An 18,761-nucleotide genomic window follows, 5' to 3' on the forward strand; every position below is an offset into this window, starting at 1 on the left:
AAGATGGATGGTCCTCACAGAAGTAACTGAAGTTGTTATTAGAGGTAAAATCGTAAAGTGGTTCTTTAGCTGGTTGGATCCCTGAGATCCTAACACTTAGAGGTAGAAGACGCCCAAAGTATCTAATCCCCATAGGGGCATTTTACCCACCAGGCAGAGACCCGCAGTCGCTTTCCACGGGTCCTACAGGTAACAGATGAAAGAGCTGGACTCGTGATTCCAACTCTGGTTAGCCCATCCACCACAAGCATTTATTAAACCGTCTACTGGAGCTACCAATATGTGGAGACCCGTTCTTGAATAAGTAATTACAGGAGCTATCTACAAGGTGAGGGGGTGGGCAAATCAGGAAAGGCTTCTTGAAGGTGGCGCTAGAGCTGAGCCTTGCGTGGCTTTGCACGAGGTGGATGTGAGGACGCGCCAAGCCGGTTCATCATTGGTTCACACCGGTAACCAAGAGTGAGGAGGAGTGATAATAAATAATAATATATCTATATTATTATTATATATATCATAATATATAATAAATATATAATAGCTACCGTTTGCATAAGCACTTTTAAGGTTTTCAAAGCAGTTTAGAAATATTATTTCATTTGGTCCTCATACCAACTCCAGGAAGGCAGGTGCTATTATCATTCCATTTTGCACATGAGGAAGCTGAGGCCAAGGGACTTGGAAAAGTCACAGAGAGAAGTGTCTGAGGTAGGATTCGAACTCGAGCCCCCTGACCAGGAGCACCGTACACCACATGACCTACAGCAGCTCAAAAGGCAGAGCGTGGGGGCGAGGCGGGGAGGAGGGAGGGGGAAAGAGGGAGGAGTTCACAATTTAATAGCCCGCCACCCGGCAGCGCCACCCAGCCTCCAGACGCGCCGTTTCGGGTCACGTGCATGATGTCGCTCCGCCCCCGCGGAGAAGGGAAAAGCCCGAAGGCCTCAATCTACGTGGATCCCCCTGGCTTTCGGAGGCCGCGGCACCGCATGGCGCTGGACTGAGGTTCGGGGGCAGTGAAGGGGGGGGAGGAGCTAAGCGCGGGTGGACGCTCCATCCTCGCGGGAGGGCGGGCTCGGGAGGCCCCCGGGGAGGAGCGGGGGGTGGGGCAGGGCTCGAGGAGGCTGAACCGCTTTCTACTTCCGGCGGGCGCGCGGACAGGCGGTTGGAACGCGCCGGGCTCGCGAGGCGCTCTCCTCTCACTGTCGGGGCCGCAGGCCTCGAGCGCGGCCCTGGATGGGGCGGGGAGGGGGGGGTGCCCCTTAGATGTCGGAGCGGGGGCGAAGCCCTGGTCTCCATGATGGGGGGAGGGGCAGAGGAGAGTCCTCGGACCTCCCAGCGGGCCCCAGCTCCTGGATGTAACCCGAGCCCGCGGGCTGATGCTCGGCCTCGTTACGCCTTACCCCACGGGCCCGGGCTGGCGGGCTCCACGCGTGGTGTTTGAATCTGGAACCTAGTTTAGGGACAATAAAATTAGCCTCTCTTTATCCCGAGGAGGACACTAGGGCTTGTTTAGTGACTTGCGCGGGAACATTGGCAGAGTTGGGTTCGGAGCCCGGGAGTTCGGAGGTGAGCCCTGATCATTTCGATCTGCTTCTTGACCCAGAAAGCAGGCAGGCAAGATCCCCCTTCTGACGACCACTGCCCCCTGGAGAGCGCAGCCAGGGCTCCTTTTATGTTAAATGTGCGTGTGTGTGTATGTGAATATGAATATAGACACACACGTATGCATATAGCCGGTCACCTAAAGAAGTATGTGTATATATACATACTTTTATTACTTTTTAGATCTGTTTTGCAACATGGCCAATAGGAACATATGTTTATAATCGATATCATTGTTTGCCCTCTCTAGGAGGAGGACAGGGTGGGAGGGAGGTAGAGAATCTGAAACTCAGAAGATTTTTTTCGATGATTTGAAAATACATGTAGTAAATATATGTGCACATACACTAATTTGGATGACTGGCTGTCACCCGTTTATTTACCAAATTTGTTTACCAAAAAAACCTTGCAGCTTTAAACAAAAAAATCTTGCACCGATATGAACCAACCAGTTTTTGGTTTACTGTACAATCGCGTTTGTACATTTATTTGTATGTCAAGATGATCGAATTTGCCCGTGACACGGAGTTGGGAAGGAGAGCTATCTGGTTGAGCCAGGATCCTAAAAGAGCTTAGCAGACTAGAGCCTTGGGCTGAATCTGATGAAATTGAGGAGGGATAAATGTAAAGTCTTGCGCTTAACTATAAAAATAAATGAACCTCCCAAGTACGAGACGGAGGGAGCGTGGTTAGGTGGACGGTAGTTCTGAAAAAGTCAGGAGTTTTAGGGGACTGAGCGCTCAGTGTGATGTGGCCACTACAAGAGCTAGCGAGATCTCCGGCAGCGCTAAGAGTTTAGAGTCCAGAAACAAGGAAATTTTGGTGATGTTCTGTTTTGTCTCTGTCCAAGGGTCATCTGAAGGGGTATGTTCATTTTGAGGGAGGAAGGCGGAGTCTAGGTAGGACTCTGACAAGTAAATATGAGAGGCAGCCGTGGATCAGTTTTCCACTTGATTCATAGAAATTCGTTCTCATTACTTCACAGTCTCACCGGATAAATGCCAGATGAGTACCATAAACATTAGGTTGTTTGTCCTTTGTTCTCTAAGAGGACCGTGCCATCGGGCAGGTAATGCCGTGACATATAGGTGAAGTGGGTTTAAGTGAGGGAGGGCGGTGCAAAGTCACCAGCCTGACTTTGTCCTTGGGAGCCATCTAGGTCCAGTGGCCAGATATATAGATCAGGACCACTGGAGATGGCCCTGGGTGCAGTGCAGGCAACCAAACCAGGATGATGGAGGGACCTTAAGTCTGTATCATGTGGAGATCCAGGGAAGGAATTAGGGATGTTTAGCCTATAGAAGAGAGAAGACTTCAGGAGAGACATGAAAGTGGTTTTCAATGATTTGAAAGGTTGTAATGTGACTTGCTGGATTTAGCCTTGGAGGTCAGAACCAGGAATCATAGATGAAAGTTGCAGAGAGTCAAATTTAGGCTGGATGTAAAAAAAAAATAACAGTCGTCCAAAAAATGGAATGAACTTCTTGGAGAGGTAAATTTCCCCTCTATAGAAGTCTAAGCAGAAGTTAGATTGCCACGTCCTAGGTTGTTAGACTATCCCCACTACTCCTGGCTAAGGGTTACATTTGATGGTCACTGAAGTCCTTTTCAACTCTCAAATTCTGTGATTCTGTAATTCTTATCATAGATTTAAGGGCCTTAAGAATCCATTATAGTCCAGCCTCATTATTTTATAGATGAACTGAACTCCAGAGAGGTTAGGTAATTTGAATTAAGGTCCAGAGAGGTTGAAGTCAGAGGACAGCTATTGTTAGCACTGAATTTGTCTAAAAGATGAAATTTAGTATAGAGATATAGTCTATGATTCTGTCCTGGATGCTGCTAAACTGTGTAGTACAAGATTTTCTTTAATCAGCTGGCTTATTTTATGTTTGGTTTGTTTTTTATAGCCTAGATATTGATTAGATACATAAACTTCAATGTCTTATGCATACTGTATTACAAAGTTATGGAGAGATATGGTGTTATGGAAGGAACAGTAGGTTGGGAATCAAGAGACCCAAGTTATAGTCCAGTCACTAACTACCCTTTCTGAGGCTGTTTTCCCAACTATAAAGCAGAAGGGGGAAGGGGAAAGCCCTGACTAGCTGACTTCTAAAGAACTTTCCAACTCAAAATCATTTAATTCTATGGTCTTTCATGTGCAGAAGAACCAACCTTTCCCTTTTAAATAAACTTCATGCTACTTATGGCTTGTGTTGGATTAGATGACCTCTAATGTTCCTCCCCATTCTTTAAATGTGGATGTAGGGCTTCCTTTTTTCTGAAAAGTTCCTCTTGTCGACAAGTCAGAACCTAAGTGAAGACTGTCTGTCTATGTCACATCTGCAGAATTAGCTCTGTAGAAATGCAAATAGTGCTTACATACACATATCATGTCTTTTGCATGTCTAAGGACCATGAATTCATCTGCAATCAGAGAATCTAGATTGACAGGAAATGAGATTTTACTCTGATGAATGCATACTGATTCCTTCAAATAAGAGTATAGTGAAGAGAAAATTATACTGGGGGCCAGGAGAGTTGGGTTCTTATGCCTGTACCACTATCTAGCTGTATGACCTTGGGCTTTAACTCCCTAACCCAGGGGTGGGGAACCTGAAGGCCTCAAGGCCACATGTTGCCCTCTAGGTCCTCAAGTGCAGCCCTCTGACTGAATTCAAACTTCACAGAACAAATCCCCTTGATCAAAGGATTTGTTCTGTAAAGCTTGGACTCAGTCAAAAGGCCTCATCTAAAGACCTAGAAGGCCACAGGTTTCCCACCCTTGCTTTATAACCCTTTATTTCTTTGATTTTCAGTTTTCTCATTTGTAAAATGAAAGGTTCACTAGATATTCTAAGGTATCTCTCAACATGGTACTTTTATTATATTTGCTGAGGTAGTCCATGCATATTGGAAATACTCAACTACTATGATGACTCTGTGTGTGTGTGTGTGTGTGTGTGTGTGTGTGTGTGTGTGTACACATATAAACAGAAGATACTGAATTAAAGGAATTTACATTCTAGTTTGGAAAGCATGTACTTACACATATATGTGTGTAATATCAATATAGATACTACATATGGTTATGTATATATATATAGATAGATACTATATAATCATATACAGCTATATATGCACATTTATATATACACACATGCATATATGATCAGCCATACATAAATATGTGCACATGCTTAATACTAGGGCCTTCTCTTTGGGATTATGTTCAATTTATCCTGTATATGTCTTGTTCGTACATAATTGTTTATATGTTGCCTCTCCCACTAGATTTTGAGCTTTTTGAGGATATGGATGGTTTTTTCCTTTCCTTATACCCCTAATGCTTAGCACAGTACCTGGCACACAGTACGCTCTTTATACATACTTGGCACACTGTCTGTTTCAAGATAAAGAATAATACAACTTTTTGACTCCTACCTTTGTGTTGTATAAAATTTTTATTTTTAGGGTATTTTCAGTAGCATGTTACGTATTTTTACAATTTGCAAGTTTTAGCAAATTTTCAACTACGTTGTTACTTTTCAAGTAAGCAAGCATATCCTTGATGAATGTTAATCTACAGAAATTTTAAACCTTATACTCTTCTATTCACCTTTGAAAATTCAGGAGCTATTTTTCCATATTCTGTTGCTTAGCAGGTTTATGGAGTCTTCTTTCACTTCAATTAATCCAATAGTGTACTGAACCCTACCCAGCAACTATTATTGAAAGAAATAGAAAATAATACAGTACCTGCAAAAAACGAATTTATAGTATAGTTTGGACAACAGGACACAGGAAAGAACACAGTAAGAAATGAAGACACTTTATATTATAGAGCAACATGTTAGTAAGTGTAAGATAGAATTTACAGTACATAACTATTGAGTAGCCATGTAGGGCTTAATCACGGAAGCTTTCCGGGAGGAAATGAGTTTTAAGGCAGGTTCCAGAGGTGAGGGACTCATGAATTGATGGGGGAGAGGCAATGATATGTGCAGACAGAAAGAAATGAAAACTAGAAAGTTGCTGAGAAATGAATATGTCTGGAGCTTCTATTCTCCTGAGTTATATCTTTGGAGCTATAAGTGATCTTAGTGGTCATCTAATCTAACGTCTTTACTCTGTAGATGAGGACTTGCCCGAGGTCGGATAGGTAGTAAGCATATCTGACACCAAAGCTAACATTCTTCTAGTGTAATACACTAGAGAATAGAGGTTAGTGAGGTACTGGTTTGTCTTGAATGTTATGGAGTCTACACCACTGAATGGGCATTGCCTCAGACAAACTGAGACTTGGGAAATACCTTAGCTTAAAAAGGCCAAGGTCTCCCACTGCATCCCAGGCCATCTCCAGTCATCCTGATCTATATATTGCCACTGGACCCAGGTGGTTCCTGGGCTGGTGACTTGCTGCCTCACTTAAATCTAATTCATTTGCAAGTCGTGACATCACCTTCCTGAAGTCATGGTCCTCTTTGAGAATTAAGGACAAACAAACAAGAAGGGTAGGAGTCTCTGGTAAAGAAGAAATCAGATAAGCAGGATAGCCTTTTAAGTAACATTGGATTTATTATGTACTTGAAAAGCTCTGCACAATAAAGATTTGCAGCATTGTATACAATTCTCTTTTACAGTGTAAACAAATGCTCATTTTATTTGGTGTTTCTTAAGAATTTGTTTTAAAGGGTATAGGGGAAATGTGTGCCCTCCCCCCCCCCCACCTTTTTTGGTGTAAATTGTGGAATATCACTAAGAAATAACTGAACTACTCTTGAGAGAAAAAAGTTTCCAAAATTTATTTACTCTGAAGCTGAAGGCAAGGGTGTGCCCATCTTAGAAGTTCTGATAACTTTATATTGGCAGAGCCCCAGTAGTTTGAACCTGTGTACTGTGGAGTAACCAGTAAGTAATTTTAGTTTTCTGCTTTCGTTATGTTGTCTTTGGCTCTTCTTTATGAGATATTCACTTCCAGATGCTTAGGAAGTCCAGTCCAGTAGCTTAATAGACTTAATTGAATTTAATGTATTATAATTATGTGCATCCTGAGTGTACTCCCTGTCTCCTCTGTGCCTGACAGATTGTGAGACCCTTGGAATTAGTTATCTAATTTATTATGTACAATATTGTCACTCAAAGTTAGAGAAAGGAGGGAAAAAAAAGATTTTAAGGGAGCTAATGGCTACTGTTCTGAAATATTTTCCTTCTCAATATAACAATAGATGAATTAATTTGTCACTTTTTTCTGTTAAGGTTGTGTTGTTTCAATATGGGATTAAGATAGATTAAAACTGTGTAGGGGAATATGAATAATACATTTAAAATGACAGTAATTGGATTGGCCCTGTTTACAACATTATGAATGGGCAAGGATAGTCACAACTTTTAATTAAGAAATGGAGCTGTTAATTACGAAGCCACTAAATATAATAAGTAATGGCATTTATGTTGTACACAAAGAGACCAATTATCATGAAATGACAGGATAAGTATTTCATAGTGTGAAAGAGTAAATAAAGTGCCTTAAACCTTTATCATTCCACCTACAGCTGTTTTGTTCTGTTCTTATCTCTTGCCAAAAAAAGGTCCACTTTAGCCTTTTCTCCCAACCTTGAAAGAAACTGAAACTGTTCTTGTTAGATTCCTGTGAATTTGCTAACTCTATTTCACCATGACTAAGAAAATATTATATTTTGTTTTTACTTTCTTTTGGACTTAATTGCCGTAATTTTGATATTACATATCTTATGCATTTCATTATTTTTATGGTACTGGTGGTTTTTCTCCTTTTTTAAAATCTGGAAAATGAATTATGTAACTACCTTGGGCTTTCTCTCTCTCGATGCCCAGTTTTAAGTGAACTCTCTAAAGTCTTTATCCATATCAGTGCTGCCCACAGAATATTTTTTGAAAATAAAGTATTTCATCCCCCTCCCCACTTTTCCCTTGAGACAGGGTCACCGTCTAGACATAAATTAATACGCAACCTAAATCTTCAGAAAAGGTATTTTAAATTTAGGAACTAATTTTGACTTCTCCTACCTACCAACCCCCACCCCCACGCCCCACAGTCAGGATGGTATAGTGGAATGATGAGATCTGAATTGATAGAAAGGAGCTGGTTCAAATTCTGGCTGTGTGATCTTAACCTCTTTAAGTCTGAGTTTATTTGCAAAATGAGGAGGATTGGACTAGATGCTCTCTAAGGACATGAGCTGAGGCTCAAGATACAGTGAACACTTATTAACCACCTAGATATTACCTTGTAAAATAACTTTGTACGGCTTTTTACTGTGAAGAAGTGAGGCACTCCACTGTCAACTGTTATGGACTTTTGCCTTTGATTTCCTTGACCCTCTAGACCAGTCTGTCAGCCCTTGATCCTCTAGCATTTCACTGCTGAAGTCCAAAAGAAAGCAACTGGGACTTTCTACCCCTCCTCTTTTTCTTGTTGCCTGGCTCTTACTTTGGAAGTAAACCTTTCCAATATTTTTAGGAATTTACATAATCTCTAATTTAGCCATTCTTTTTGTAAAAATCATCTGAAGGAATGTATTGGATTTCATATGTATATTTTAGAGGACAGGAGCTTTTGTTTGTTTTTCAGGGAAATAGTTTACTCTCATTTATCTTAGAGAATAGGGAGAAACATGAAAAATTTAAATCTACATTTAATCTGAAAACTTGAGGCAAAAATTTCAACTTTTTAGACAATCAGACTTGTCACACTTGATAGTAAATTTGACTAATGTCAGATTTCACCTTATCATACCTGCTAATTTTCTACTGGAAGTACAAATAAACTAGCTATAAAAGGTAGTTTTGGTATGGGAAAGAATAATCTAGGTAGTTTAAGAATCCACAAGCCAGCTGACCAGCTGATTATAGTATTTGGGGGTGGTTGCTTCTTGTTGTTTGATACACCTGTATGTGTGTGCATCAAATATGATACATAAAGAATTTAATGGCTTTTCAAAGTTTATTTTTTGACTCAACCATTAAAAATTTTGTTACAGGTGTCTTATTTTCAGTATGGCACAATGGAGAGAGAACAGGTCTGACTTCTAGTCAGAGACATTGGTTCAAGCCCTGCTTCAGACATAGACTTGCAGTTTGACTCTGGGAAAGTCGCTTTATCTTTTCAGTGGTCGCAGGAATTATCTAAACTCTAAGTTGCAGAGCAGGTTCTAAATATTGGGTAGGATTTTGCTCGTAGGAAGCTCACAGCGAAATCATGAGTCTGGTCTAAAATATTTTGTTTTTATATCACTTTCATTGCTTTATATGTCTCTATCCTTTCCCCTGCCTGTCAAGCCATCTCATAACAAAAAAATAAAAGATAAAAAAGCAACTCAGAAAACTAACCAACAGGTCAATCAAGTTCAATAGTATATGCCAGTGATTCATACATAGCCTTCCCACCTTTTCAAAGAAGAAAGGGAAGTACATTCTCTTACCTCTCTCTGAGGGTATACTTAGTCATTATAATAACATAGTGTTCAACTTAGTTTTTTTAAACCTCTTTTAAATATTTTTTCCTTAGATTTTTGGGGAGAATATCTGCCTGTCATTGTGCTTGGCAAAGTTGTGAAAGATTCGAAATAGGAATCTGAGCATTACTTTTATTTCACAGCATTATTATCTTAATATTTAGTCCTTATTACCAGCCCATCTTTTCTCTTGGAATTGCTAGTCATTTTGTATTTATATACCATTAAAGTCCTACTGCAGTGTTTCATTGTTGCATGGCAATAACCTTGGGTTCACTAATGCTGCAATCTTAGAGCTCAAGCTCTAGAAAGTTGTATTAAGTTGGAAAGACTTCAAGTACAGGCCCAGTGATGAATTCTGTGTTTGTCACACAAAGACTAGTCTAAGTTTGGAAACGCTTATTACCAGAAGGTTGGCCAACGGTTGAGAAGAAATTTGGCCACAGCAACTTTTATTCTAAAAATATTAATACAGTTTTTAAACAACAAACACTTCCCAACAAATATCAAAAATCTCCCCATTCTTCCCCCCTCCAAAAAAAAAGCGCTTCCCTAAAATCTATTTGTTATTAACAGAACAGACATATCCTTTAGGTTTGACAGTATTTTGCTAATATTGACCTTTCCATTTGATTGGAGTTTCGTTGCTTCTCATGTTGACTTAAAGTCAAAGGATCATAGATTTAGAGCTAGAAGGGAACTTACACTTCATCTATTAAAATCTCATCTTTTCAAAAAGGAAAACTGAGGCCCTGAGACCAGTTTGCCTGAGATCACACAGCTAGTCAGTTAAAGACTTTCTTCTTATAAGTAACTTAATGTTCTAATGAAACTATTGGTTAGAAAAACTACAACTATATACAAAGTAAGTACCTTTATAATTACTTTTAAAACTCCACATTTTACTTCTCTTATACCTTGAATTCAGAGCTTCTGTTTTCTTCCTTTTCCTCCTCTTCTAGCTAGTTCTTAATTTAAAGAAAAACATGCTAATTGCTCCTATAACACTTGTGAGCACTAACTGCCCTTAATTCCTCCCTGCCAAAGACTATGGTCTGAAATAGTGGTTCTTAAACCTTTTGGTCTCAAAGGCCTTTTACCTTCTTTAAAGTTATCAAGAATCCTAGAGAGTTTTTGTTAACATGGTTATATCTACTAATATTTACTGTATTGTAAATTAAAATTGATAAAATTGTAGAATGTTCATTTATTCATCTCAAATAACAATAATAAACCTATTACATGTAAACACTAATAACATATTTTCTATGAATAATTATTTTTCACAACAAAGATAGTGAAGAGGATAGCATTATTATGCATATTTTTATAAATATCTTTAATGTCTGGCTTAATAGAAGATAGATTCTCATATCTGCTTCTGTATTCAGTCTATTGCAATATACTGTTTTGGTTGGTGCATATGAAGAAAATCCAGTCTCAGATATGAGGTTGGAAAAAGGAAGAGTATTTTAGTAGGCAAGTAACATTTCAGTATTATTATAAAAATCACAGAGTCTTCCTTTAAGGGTCTTAAAGACCCTCAAGGGGTCCCTGCATCATTCTTTGAGAACCAGTGGTCTAGAGTGCTAAAGCTCTGAGTACCTGTATGCTTTCTACCTTCTATGTAATTCTGAACTGCCCTTCTTATAATAACGGCATGTAACAATTGTATACACAATTCAGCCCTAATTCACTTAGAGTCTCTCTATCCTGGAAATTATACCTTTGTTGAAGAACCTTATTCCTTTTAGGTACCCTCCTTCAAAAACCTTGCTTCTTAGAGGACTAGACCCTTTTTTCCCTAACATTTTAAAGTTACCAAACAAAACACAATTGGCTTTAAATAGGTTATGGAAGTTTCTTTGCACCTGCTGAAAAGTTCCATTTGCCACCACCACAGAAGTAAAGAAAACCAGGAATGCCTCCAGAAGTGGCTCTGCCACCATGGGAAGAAGTTAGCAACAACTTACTGGTATTCCCCTCTGTGAATAGTGGTTTTGCTAGAGATGTTAGGTCAATGGAGGAGAAAGAATGTGGAAACTCTTGGTAAGACAGCATACCTAGTGTTACTAACTGATTATCCTAATAAAAAATAAAATATCTACTTTAGAAGAGCCAATAAGGATTTTGTGTCTATAAGAATTTTATATTGATCAAGGAAAGTCTCATTCATCTGGAAGAAATCCTTGTTTTTTTATGCAGTATAATTAACTCTGTATGGGTTAAGATCCTGAATTAATAGGCCATACTTATTAGTTATTTAGTGTATTTTTTAAAATGTATTTTATTTAGCAGACATGGATCTGCAAAGCTCTACACAAGATCCCGAGACAATAGAAGACAATTCTCCTGTCTATGTTGGCAGAGAAGAAGACATTAAAAAATCTCAAAGAATGACAGCTGTAGTCCATGACAGAGAAGTTGTCATTTTCTATCACAAAGGAGAATATCATGCTATGGACATTCGCTGTTACCGTAAGATTTTTACATATGTTCCCTTTGTCATTGTATAGTTAACTATGAAACTACTTTTGTTGACCAGATGTTGTACTCACTTGTATTTCAGATTCAGGAGGACCTTTACATTTGGGAGAAATAGAGGTATGTACAAACCCATTTTCAACAAACTGATTATTTTTTTCTATTTCATTTCTTAATATTTTCATTGTTTAGTATTTTAATAATCTTTTGGCTTTCTAAATGAGTAGGGAACATAAAAATTATATTTTACTTTAGAATTTAATATTTCCAAACTCATGTTACAAAATACATAAGCCATACTATAAAGATTCTACTACAGAAGAGTTTAAAAACTGTCCAGCTTTCTTATTCTGCCCCTCTTCTCCTCTATTCCATACTAAAAATGGGCAGCACTACCTTTCCTCCTCATGCAAGGTTTCAGCCTCAACTTAGATTGCTTTTTCTCTCTGAACTTTGTATCTATATGTTTCATGCTTAACCTAGATGTGAGCTTAGTAATTGAGTGTTATTAAGAGATTGCTAGATATTAGGGCATTTTGATGGATGGTAAATTCATTAGTTTCCTTCAGAATTTATTCCATAGCTGATGATGGCTATTAGGCCAGGTGGATAAAATTGGGAGGGCATACTAATTAGTGTTCATTTTAAGAATCATGTCCATGTCCATGTCCATGTTCCAACATAGAACTGTGCCCAAGCTATAGAGTTTTCTCCCACTCTTCCAGAGATGTTAACATTCCTCCTTTAAGTGTTGCCCTATAAGTTACAAGGTCCTTCTATTACCTGGCCTTTTCACTTTCTGTTTCTTTTTTAAATTCACACTAGAACTAGAAAACTGAGTCCTAATTCAAGTAGCAAGTGGAGGTTGTTTTCATTCTTGTAACCTCTTAAAGTTGAAAAGGTATAGAGCATTTTATGTTATCTGAGGACTTTATTTTTTTGCTTTATAAATACTTAACACTTTATAATGCTTTACGAGTACAACATTTAAAGTATCCTTAATGGGTAAGATATTTCTCCAACAGATAGATTTCAAACTCCTGGGATAAAAACAGGTGAAATTACTTTCTCAGTGTCATACATTGGTTGTGTAAGTGTAACTGGGAATAAACATCTATGAATTTCACTTTGAATTTTGTAGTCTGAGGAGGAAAAAGGAAAGGAGCAAGCATTTAGGAAGCACTTACTGTGTGTCAGGCACTGTGCTAAGAACTGCTCAAATGTCTTCTCATTTGATCCTCAGCAGCCCTGCCATTATTATTATCCCCATTTTACAGTTGAAGAAACTGAAGCAGGCAGAGCTTAAGTGACTTGTCTAGAGTCACACAACTTAACCCATCTGACACCTGAGGCGGAATCTGAACTCGGGTCTTCCTGACTTTAGGACTAGCATTCTGTCCATTGTACCCCGCAGCTGCCTCATTTCAGTTTATTCAGTAAACATGTATTGAACACCTATTTATATATCCTAGATCCCAGGTACATGGTTGTGCTTTTGTCCTAAAACCAATATTTACTAACTCAATGTAAAAACACTTTGCGAGATCTCTTATTTCAGGGAGAAAATTGATCAGGCACTTCTAGCACATATTTGATGGTGGCATGTAATAGGAAAGAAAATCTTTATTTCTTTCATTCATTTTGGCATTTATGTTTTAGATGGGTAATAAACTGTCAGGAGCTTTTTAAAAATAATTTGAATATAGTAATTCTTTTTTTATTATTGGTTTTATTATTAATAATAGCTAATAATAACAATAATAAATAACAGTGCATTATTAATAATGATAATATTAATAATATTATTAATAAAAGCACTTTTATATAGTGCTTTACACTTATATATTCTATCATTCGATCCCAGCAAAGATCCTGTGAGGTATGTACTATTATCCTCATTTTACAGATGAGGTAATCAAGGTTCATAGAGGTTAAGTGACTTGCCCATGGTTACAAAGCTAGTAAAGTGTCAGAGGTAGGATTCAAACCTAGATTTCTCATGACTCTAGGCCCAACACACTTTTTGCTACTCTTATAAGTTAGGTCTCTATTAGAATATAAGCTGCTCCCCAACTGATAGAGAATATGAATAGGCTATCAATAGCCATATTTTTAAAAATGCTCTAAATCACTAATAGAGAAATACATATCAAACAACTCTGAGATACTGCCTTACACCCCCAGATTAGCTAAGATGACAAAAAAAGGAAAATAGCAAATGTTGGAAGGGATGTGGGAAAATAGGTACACTAATGCTGTGCTGGTAGAGCTGGTCTAACCATTCTGGAAAGCAATTTGAAACTACGCCCAAAAGGTTATTTAATTATATTTACCCTTTGATGCAGCAATACTGCTTTTAGGGCTGTACCCCAAAGAGATCAAAGAAAGAGGGAAAGGACCCATATATACAAAAATATTTATAGCAGCCCTTTCATGGCAAGGGATCTGAAACTGGAGATGCTTATTAATAGGAGAATGGCTGAACAAACTATGATATTTGAATGTGATGGGATACAATTATATTATAAGAAATGAACTAGATGGTTTTAGAAAAACCTAGGAAGAACTGTACAAACTGATGCAAAATGAAGTGAGCAGAACCAGGAGAAGAATTTACACAATAACAGCAATGTTGTAAATATAATCAACTTTGAAAGACTTAGTAACTCTGATCAACACAATGACCCACCACAATTCCAACATACTCTTGACGAAGCATGCTATTCACCTCCAGATAGAGAACTGATAGACTCAGAATACAGATTAAAGCAAATAAAGACTCTGCAAAAAAACCCAAACAATTCAACCTGCTTGGAGGTATGTTATCATGTTATCATGTTAGTGATTGTATCTTCAGCACCTAGGACAGTGCCTGGCAGGTAGTAGGCCTTTAGCAAATGCAAGTTAATATAGCTTTTGTTTTAAAAATCTTGTTGCCTTGCTGTCCATCTCTGATAAGACTCATGATGCAGATTGAAAGATACATTTCTGGATATGACTAATGTGAGATTTTGTTTTCCTTGATTATTCAAATATGATGAAAGTTTTGTTTTTCCTTTTTTTTTTAATTAGGGGTTGGTGGGAGGAGAGAAAACAAATTCCTGCTAAATGAAAAAAAAATAAAATAAAAATTGCATTCAAAAATCTTTATGTTTAATGTTAGAATTTGGGATTCCAAAATGTTAAATCTGCTTTAATAATTTTCTTCCCCAGGATTTTGATGGACGGACATGTATTGTTTGCCCCTGGCATAAATACAAAATTACTTTATCAACAGGAGAAGGACTGTATCAATCTATAAACCCGAAAGATCCATCAGCAGTACCCAAATGGTGTTCCAAAGGAGTAAAGCAAAGGATCCATTCTGTGACTGTGAAAAATGGACACATTTATGTGACTCTTTCTAAGGCTTCAGATTTTAAGTGTGATTCTGATTACTATGCCACTGGACAGTTTAAAGTAATTCAAAGACCTTCTACTCTGAAGAAAGTTCCTGATTTTAAAAATATATGACAATAGTGGAAAAACGTGTTCATATGTGTGGAAAGTATTTTTAGAAAATTCTATACAAAAGACAATAAATAGACAGTAATTAACCTGGTATAAATGTATCATTTGAAAAAACAACAAAATGGTAAGTCAGAGGAGCATAAACAGGAATGTAATATGAAACAAAACCTATGATACATTTTCCATATCAGAATATTCATTGACATAACCTTGCCTAAAAAACAACAAGACATATCTCAGGAAACTGGAAATAAAGTAGATGCCTTTTAACTTCAACTGATTGAAATATAAATTAATATAATGGAATATTATTGTACTGTAAGAAATTATGAATATTAATATAGAGAAAAATAAGAAGACATGAATTGATTTAAGCAGAACCAGGAAAACAATATACACAAGTACTACAATGTAAATAGAAAGAAAAGCAACAACAATTAAAAAAAAATCTAAACTAAATGCTGAGTAATTAAAATGACCAAACTTAAACCCAAACAAGAGATATGAGAATGCTCCTCCTCTCTTTCTCTGCAGAGGCAGGAGACTGTAGGTGCAAAATACTAGATAATGTCACTTTTGATTGATATGTTAATTGATTTTGCTAAATGTTTTTCTTTTTCCCCTTTTCTTCTTTTTTATTATAAAAGATGATTCTCTGGGTGGGAGAAATAAAAGTCTTGAAGAACAAGATATATCAATTTTTAAAAGTAAAATAAAAGAGGTACAGAAAATGGAAGCAAGGACAGAGCATCAGTGCTAAAGCATGTGGTGGTCCTTTAAGTTTGGAAAACTGAAGCTCAGGAAGATCCGAGACATGGAAAGGAATGCTAGAAACAACAAAAGGGGTTGTTATATATATATATTTTTTACTCTAAATTGAGAAGAGGAAGCTCAAAGATAGGAGCAGTGGTCTAGTGAGCTGGAGCCATGATAACAGATGGCAGAAGGACGGCAAAACTGTTCAATTCCTGTATCTGTTTTCTCTACAAAGGACAATGATCTTTGGACTGGAAAAAGATAGAACATAAGTATGATAGGAAGTTGAAACCCAAGATAAGTAAGAAGATAATATGCGAAAACAACTAGCTGCCCCTGCTGAGTTCAAAGTCACTTGGCCCAGATACACCTGGGATGTATCCCAGATTCTTGGGATGCTACTGTTGAACCATTGTTAGTGCTCTTTGAAAGAGTATAGAGAATGTGAGAGCTGCAGCAGGACAAGGGAAGAACAAATGTCCTGGTTGGTTTTTTGCTTTGTTTTTTAAAGAAAAAAAAAAAAGAAGAGAGGCTGGCTGTAAACCGTAGAGTGATGAACTTGGCTCAAATTCCTGGCAAATTTCCAGAATTTATTACTAAAAGAATGGGTAAGAAACTTCTAGGTCAGTTAGATGGCACCCAGCCTGGAGTCAGGAAGACCTGAGTTCTAATGTGGCCTAACACTTAGCAGCTGTGTTACCCTGGGCAAGTCACTTAATCCTGTTTGCCTCAGTTTCTTCCTCTGTAAAATGAGCTGGAGAAGGAAATGGCAAACCACTCCAGGGTCTTTGTTAAGAAAACCCCAAGCGGGGTCACAAGGAATTAGACAGAACTGAAACAACCGAACAACAAGGATCTTCTAGAAAAGGAATTAGTAATCCCATCCATGTATTGATGTTGCTCCCAAAGGCTGAAGATACAGCATAAAAGCAAGCGTAGCTCATTGGCAAGACAGTGACTTTGGAGTCAGGGGACTGGTTTTAGATCGACTCAATTCAATTTAACAGTTATTTATTAAGTACTAGCAGCGCCAGGCATTGTGCTAGGTGCTGGGGATACAAGAACAAAAAGTGAAACAGTCCCTGCCCTCAAAGAGCTCACACGTTCCTACGGTGAGCAGCACGAGTCTGATTTGTGGCCTTAAATTTGAACTATTTCTCTGTAACCTATAAATAATACATTCTAAGCCTTGAAAACACACTCTTAGAATATGAAACAGAAGTCACCTTTAAGTGTTACCGTTAATCTACTTCATTTTTTCTTTCAAAGTTATAAAGTTAATCAGTTTTATATATTCGATTATGTTGACGTTTAGTCTTCGCCCGCCCAGGGACGCCAAAAACTGTTGAGGTTTCATAAGGTGTTGTGGTGGAACTGTCTCAAAGAATTCAGAGTCAGACCACCTCTAGTCCAAGTGTAGGCATTTATTGAGCTTGACACCTCTCATGAAGCGGGCTGACTTCCAAGAGGAACTAGCAACTTCAGAGAAAGCAAGATGGATTTTATAGGATCACAATCAAAATTTACATAGAACATAGGAATATGATTAATATTAAAAAGGCAGGAATAGTTTGTTAAGGGATTAGATAAAGGAGGAGGGGTCCCAGCCACGGCGGAACTGCTCATGCAATTACCCACAATGCATATAGAAAAACCCATTTGGGGGGTATGTATGTATGATAATGATATTATAATAAGCCTCTTTATATTAGTTCACTCTAGGTCAGTTCTTTACTATTATTGTACAGGTGCCTACTTAGGGAAAGTCCCTTCTGTTGTTTTGGGGTCTATATCCTGCTTGGGCATCCTAATGGTGCTGCTTTCTGATTTGGCTGAGTGTTGTGGTCTTTTCTGAGGCTAGATGGATGTAGTTGTGGTTGAGTGCTTGGACACACCTGCTATTTCTGTGGGAAATATGAAGAATAGTGGGGACAGTAGCTAGCTAGAGGTAGTGGCTGGGATCTCATCACATAGACACACCTGCTGTTCTGTGAGAAATATGAGTTTACGGACACACACACATTGTTCTAGTGAGCAGTGAGCCATATACAAAGAAGTTAGGATATTGAGTGGGGGGGGTGGGGAGTGGCTAGATAGGTGCTGTGGACCTGCGGTTCAGTGGGGCCTATAAGGAAGTTAGAATATTGCAGCCGGGGCCAGTGTTATTAGGATTCCATCAATTACGTACAAGATTTGAACTTCATAATCATAATAGCATTTATATAGCACCTGCTGTGTTCCAAGCACTATACTAAGTGCTTCACAAGTATGACATAATTTGATCTTCACAACAACTAGGAGGTAGATGCTAATATCCCAATTTTACAGATGAGGAAACTGAGGCAAACAGACTCACAAGTTAAATGACTTGCCCAAGGTCATGTAGGTAGTAAGTGTTTTAGACTGGATTTAAACTCAGGTTTTCCTGACTATAGGTCCAGCTCTCTATCCATTATATTATCTAGCCACCATAAAATTGTTTATACAAATAAACTTACCCATACAAATTGATTTTGAATTGTAAATGTAGTATTTTATAATTAAACAGTATGACCACCCAAGAATCTCAAGTGTTTACTTCTACAATTTTCAGATAGAGAAAGTAAGGCAGAAAGTAATTATTCATGACAAAATAGTCTTGTGCTATGAAGCTTGTGAATACTTACATACTTATTGTCTTTATAAAAAGGATTATGGGATATTTTGTTAGTTTTTAAAACTTCATTAAAAATTTTTAAATAATTTCAGTTATTAGAAAGGTATTCAAAAGAGATTTCAAAAATATAAATTTATTGTAAAAGGACCCACAGTCTAGGCTGTGCCATAACACACACAATCTGCCAAATTAATATTGATTTGTTAAAGTGAAGATTTACACTGATTTATATATCTATACTATTTTCTCTTTGTGCT

General features: G+C 37.8%; 1 protein-coding gene across 3 annotated transcripts; it reads left to right on the plus strand.

The window, feature by feature from the left end:
• The first annotated feature begins 916 nt into the window (after window positions 1-916).
• RFESD (Rieske Fe-S domain containing) lies at window positions 917-15,369 on the plus strand. 3 transcript variants are annotated; one of them, XM_036736606.1, is made up of 4 exons: window positions 917-999; window positions 11,397-11,576; window positions 11,668-11,702; window positions 14,796-15,369. In XM_036736606.1, the coding sequence occupies exons 2-4, from the start codon at window positions 11,399-11,401 to the stop codon at window positions 15,093-15,095; spliced, it is 513 nt and encodes a 170-aa protein (XP_036592501.1). In that variant the 5' UTR covers window positions 917-999; window positions 11,397-11,398; the 3' UTR covers window positions 15,096-15,369. The 3 variants fall into 3 exon arrangements, with proteins under 3 accessions (XP_036592501.1, XP_036592511.1, XP_036592505.1); XM_036736616.1 differs by having other exon boundaries at window positions 947-999; window positions 11,394-11,576; XM_036736610.1 differs by lacking the exon at window positions 917-999 and adding an exon at window positions 1,336-1,563.
• The last annotated feature ends 3,392 nt before the right edge of the window (window positions 15,370-18,761 follow it).

Source organism: Trichosurus vulpecula, chromosome 1 (assembly GCF_011100635.1).
Source record: "Trichosurus vulpecula isolate mTriVul1 chromosome 1, mTriVul1.pri, whole genome shotgun sequence".
NCBI lineage: Eukaryota > Metazoa > Chordata > Mammalia > Diprotodontia > Phalangeridae > Trichosurus > Trichosurus vulpecula.

Bases quoted from the DNA above. Each gene is read 5' to 3' on its own strand.
- RFESD (XM_036736606.1), top strand. From the start codon at position 11,399: ATGGATCTGCAAAGCTCTACACAAGATCCCGAGACAATAGAAGACAAT. The intron at 11,577-11,667 runs GTAAGATTTTTA...CTTGTATTTCAG, and splicing joins TATGGACATTCGCTGTTACC to ATTCAGGAGGACCTTTACAT. The intron at 11,703-14,795 runs GTATGTACAAAC...TTTCTTCCCCAG, and splicing joins TACATTTGGGAGAAATAGAG to GATTTTGATGGACGGACATG.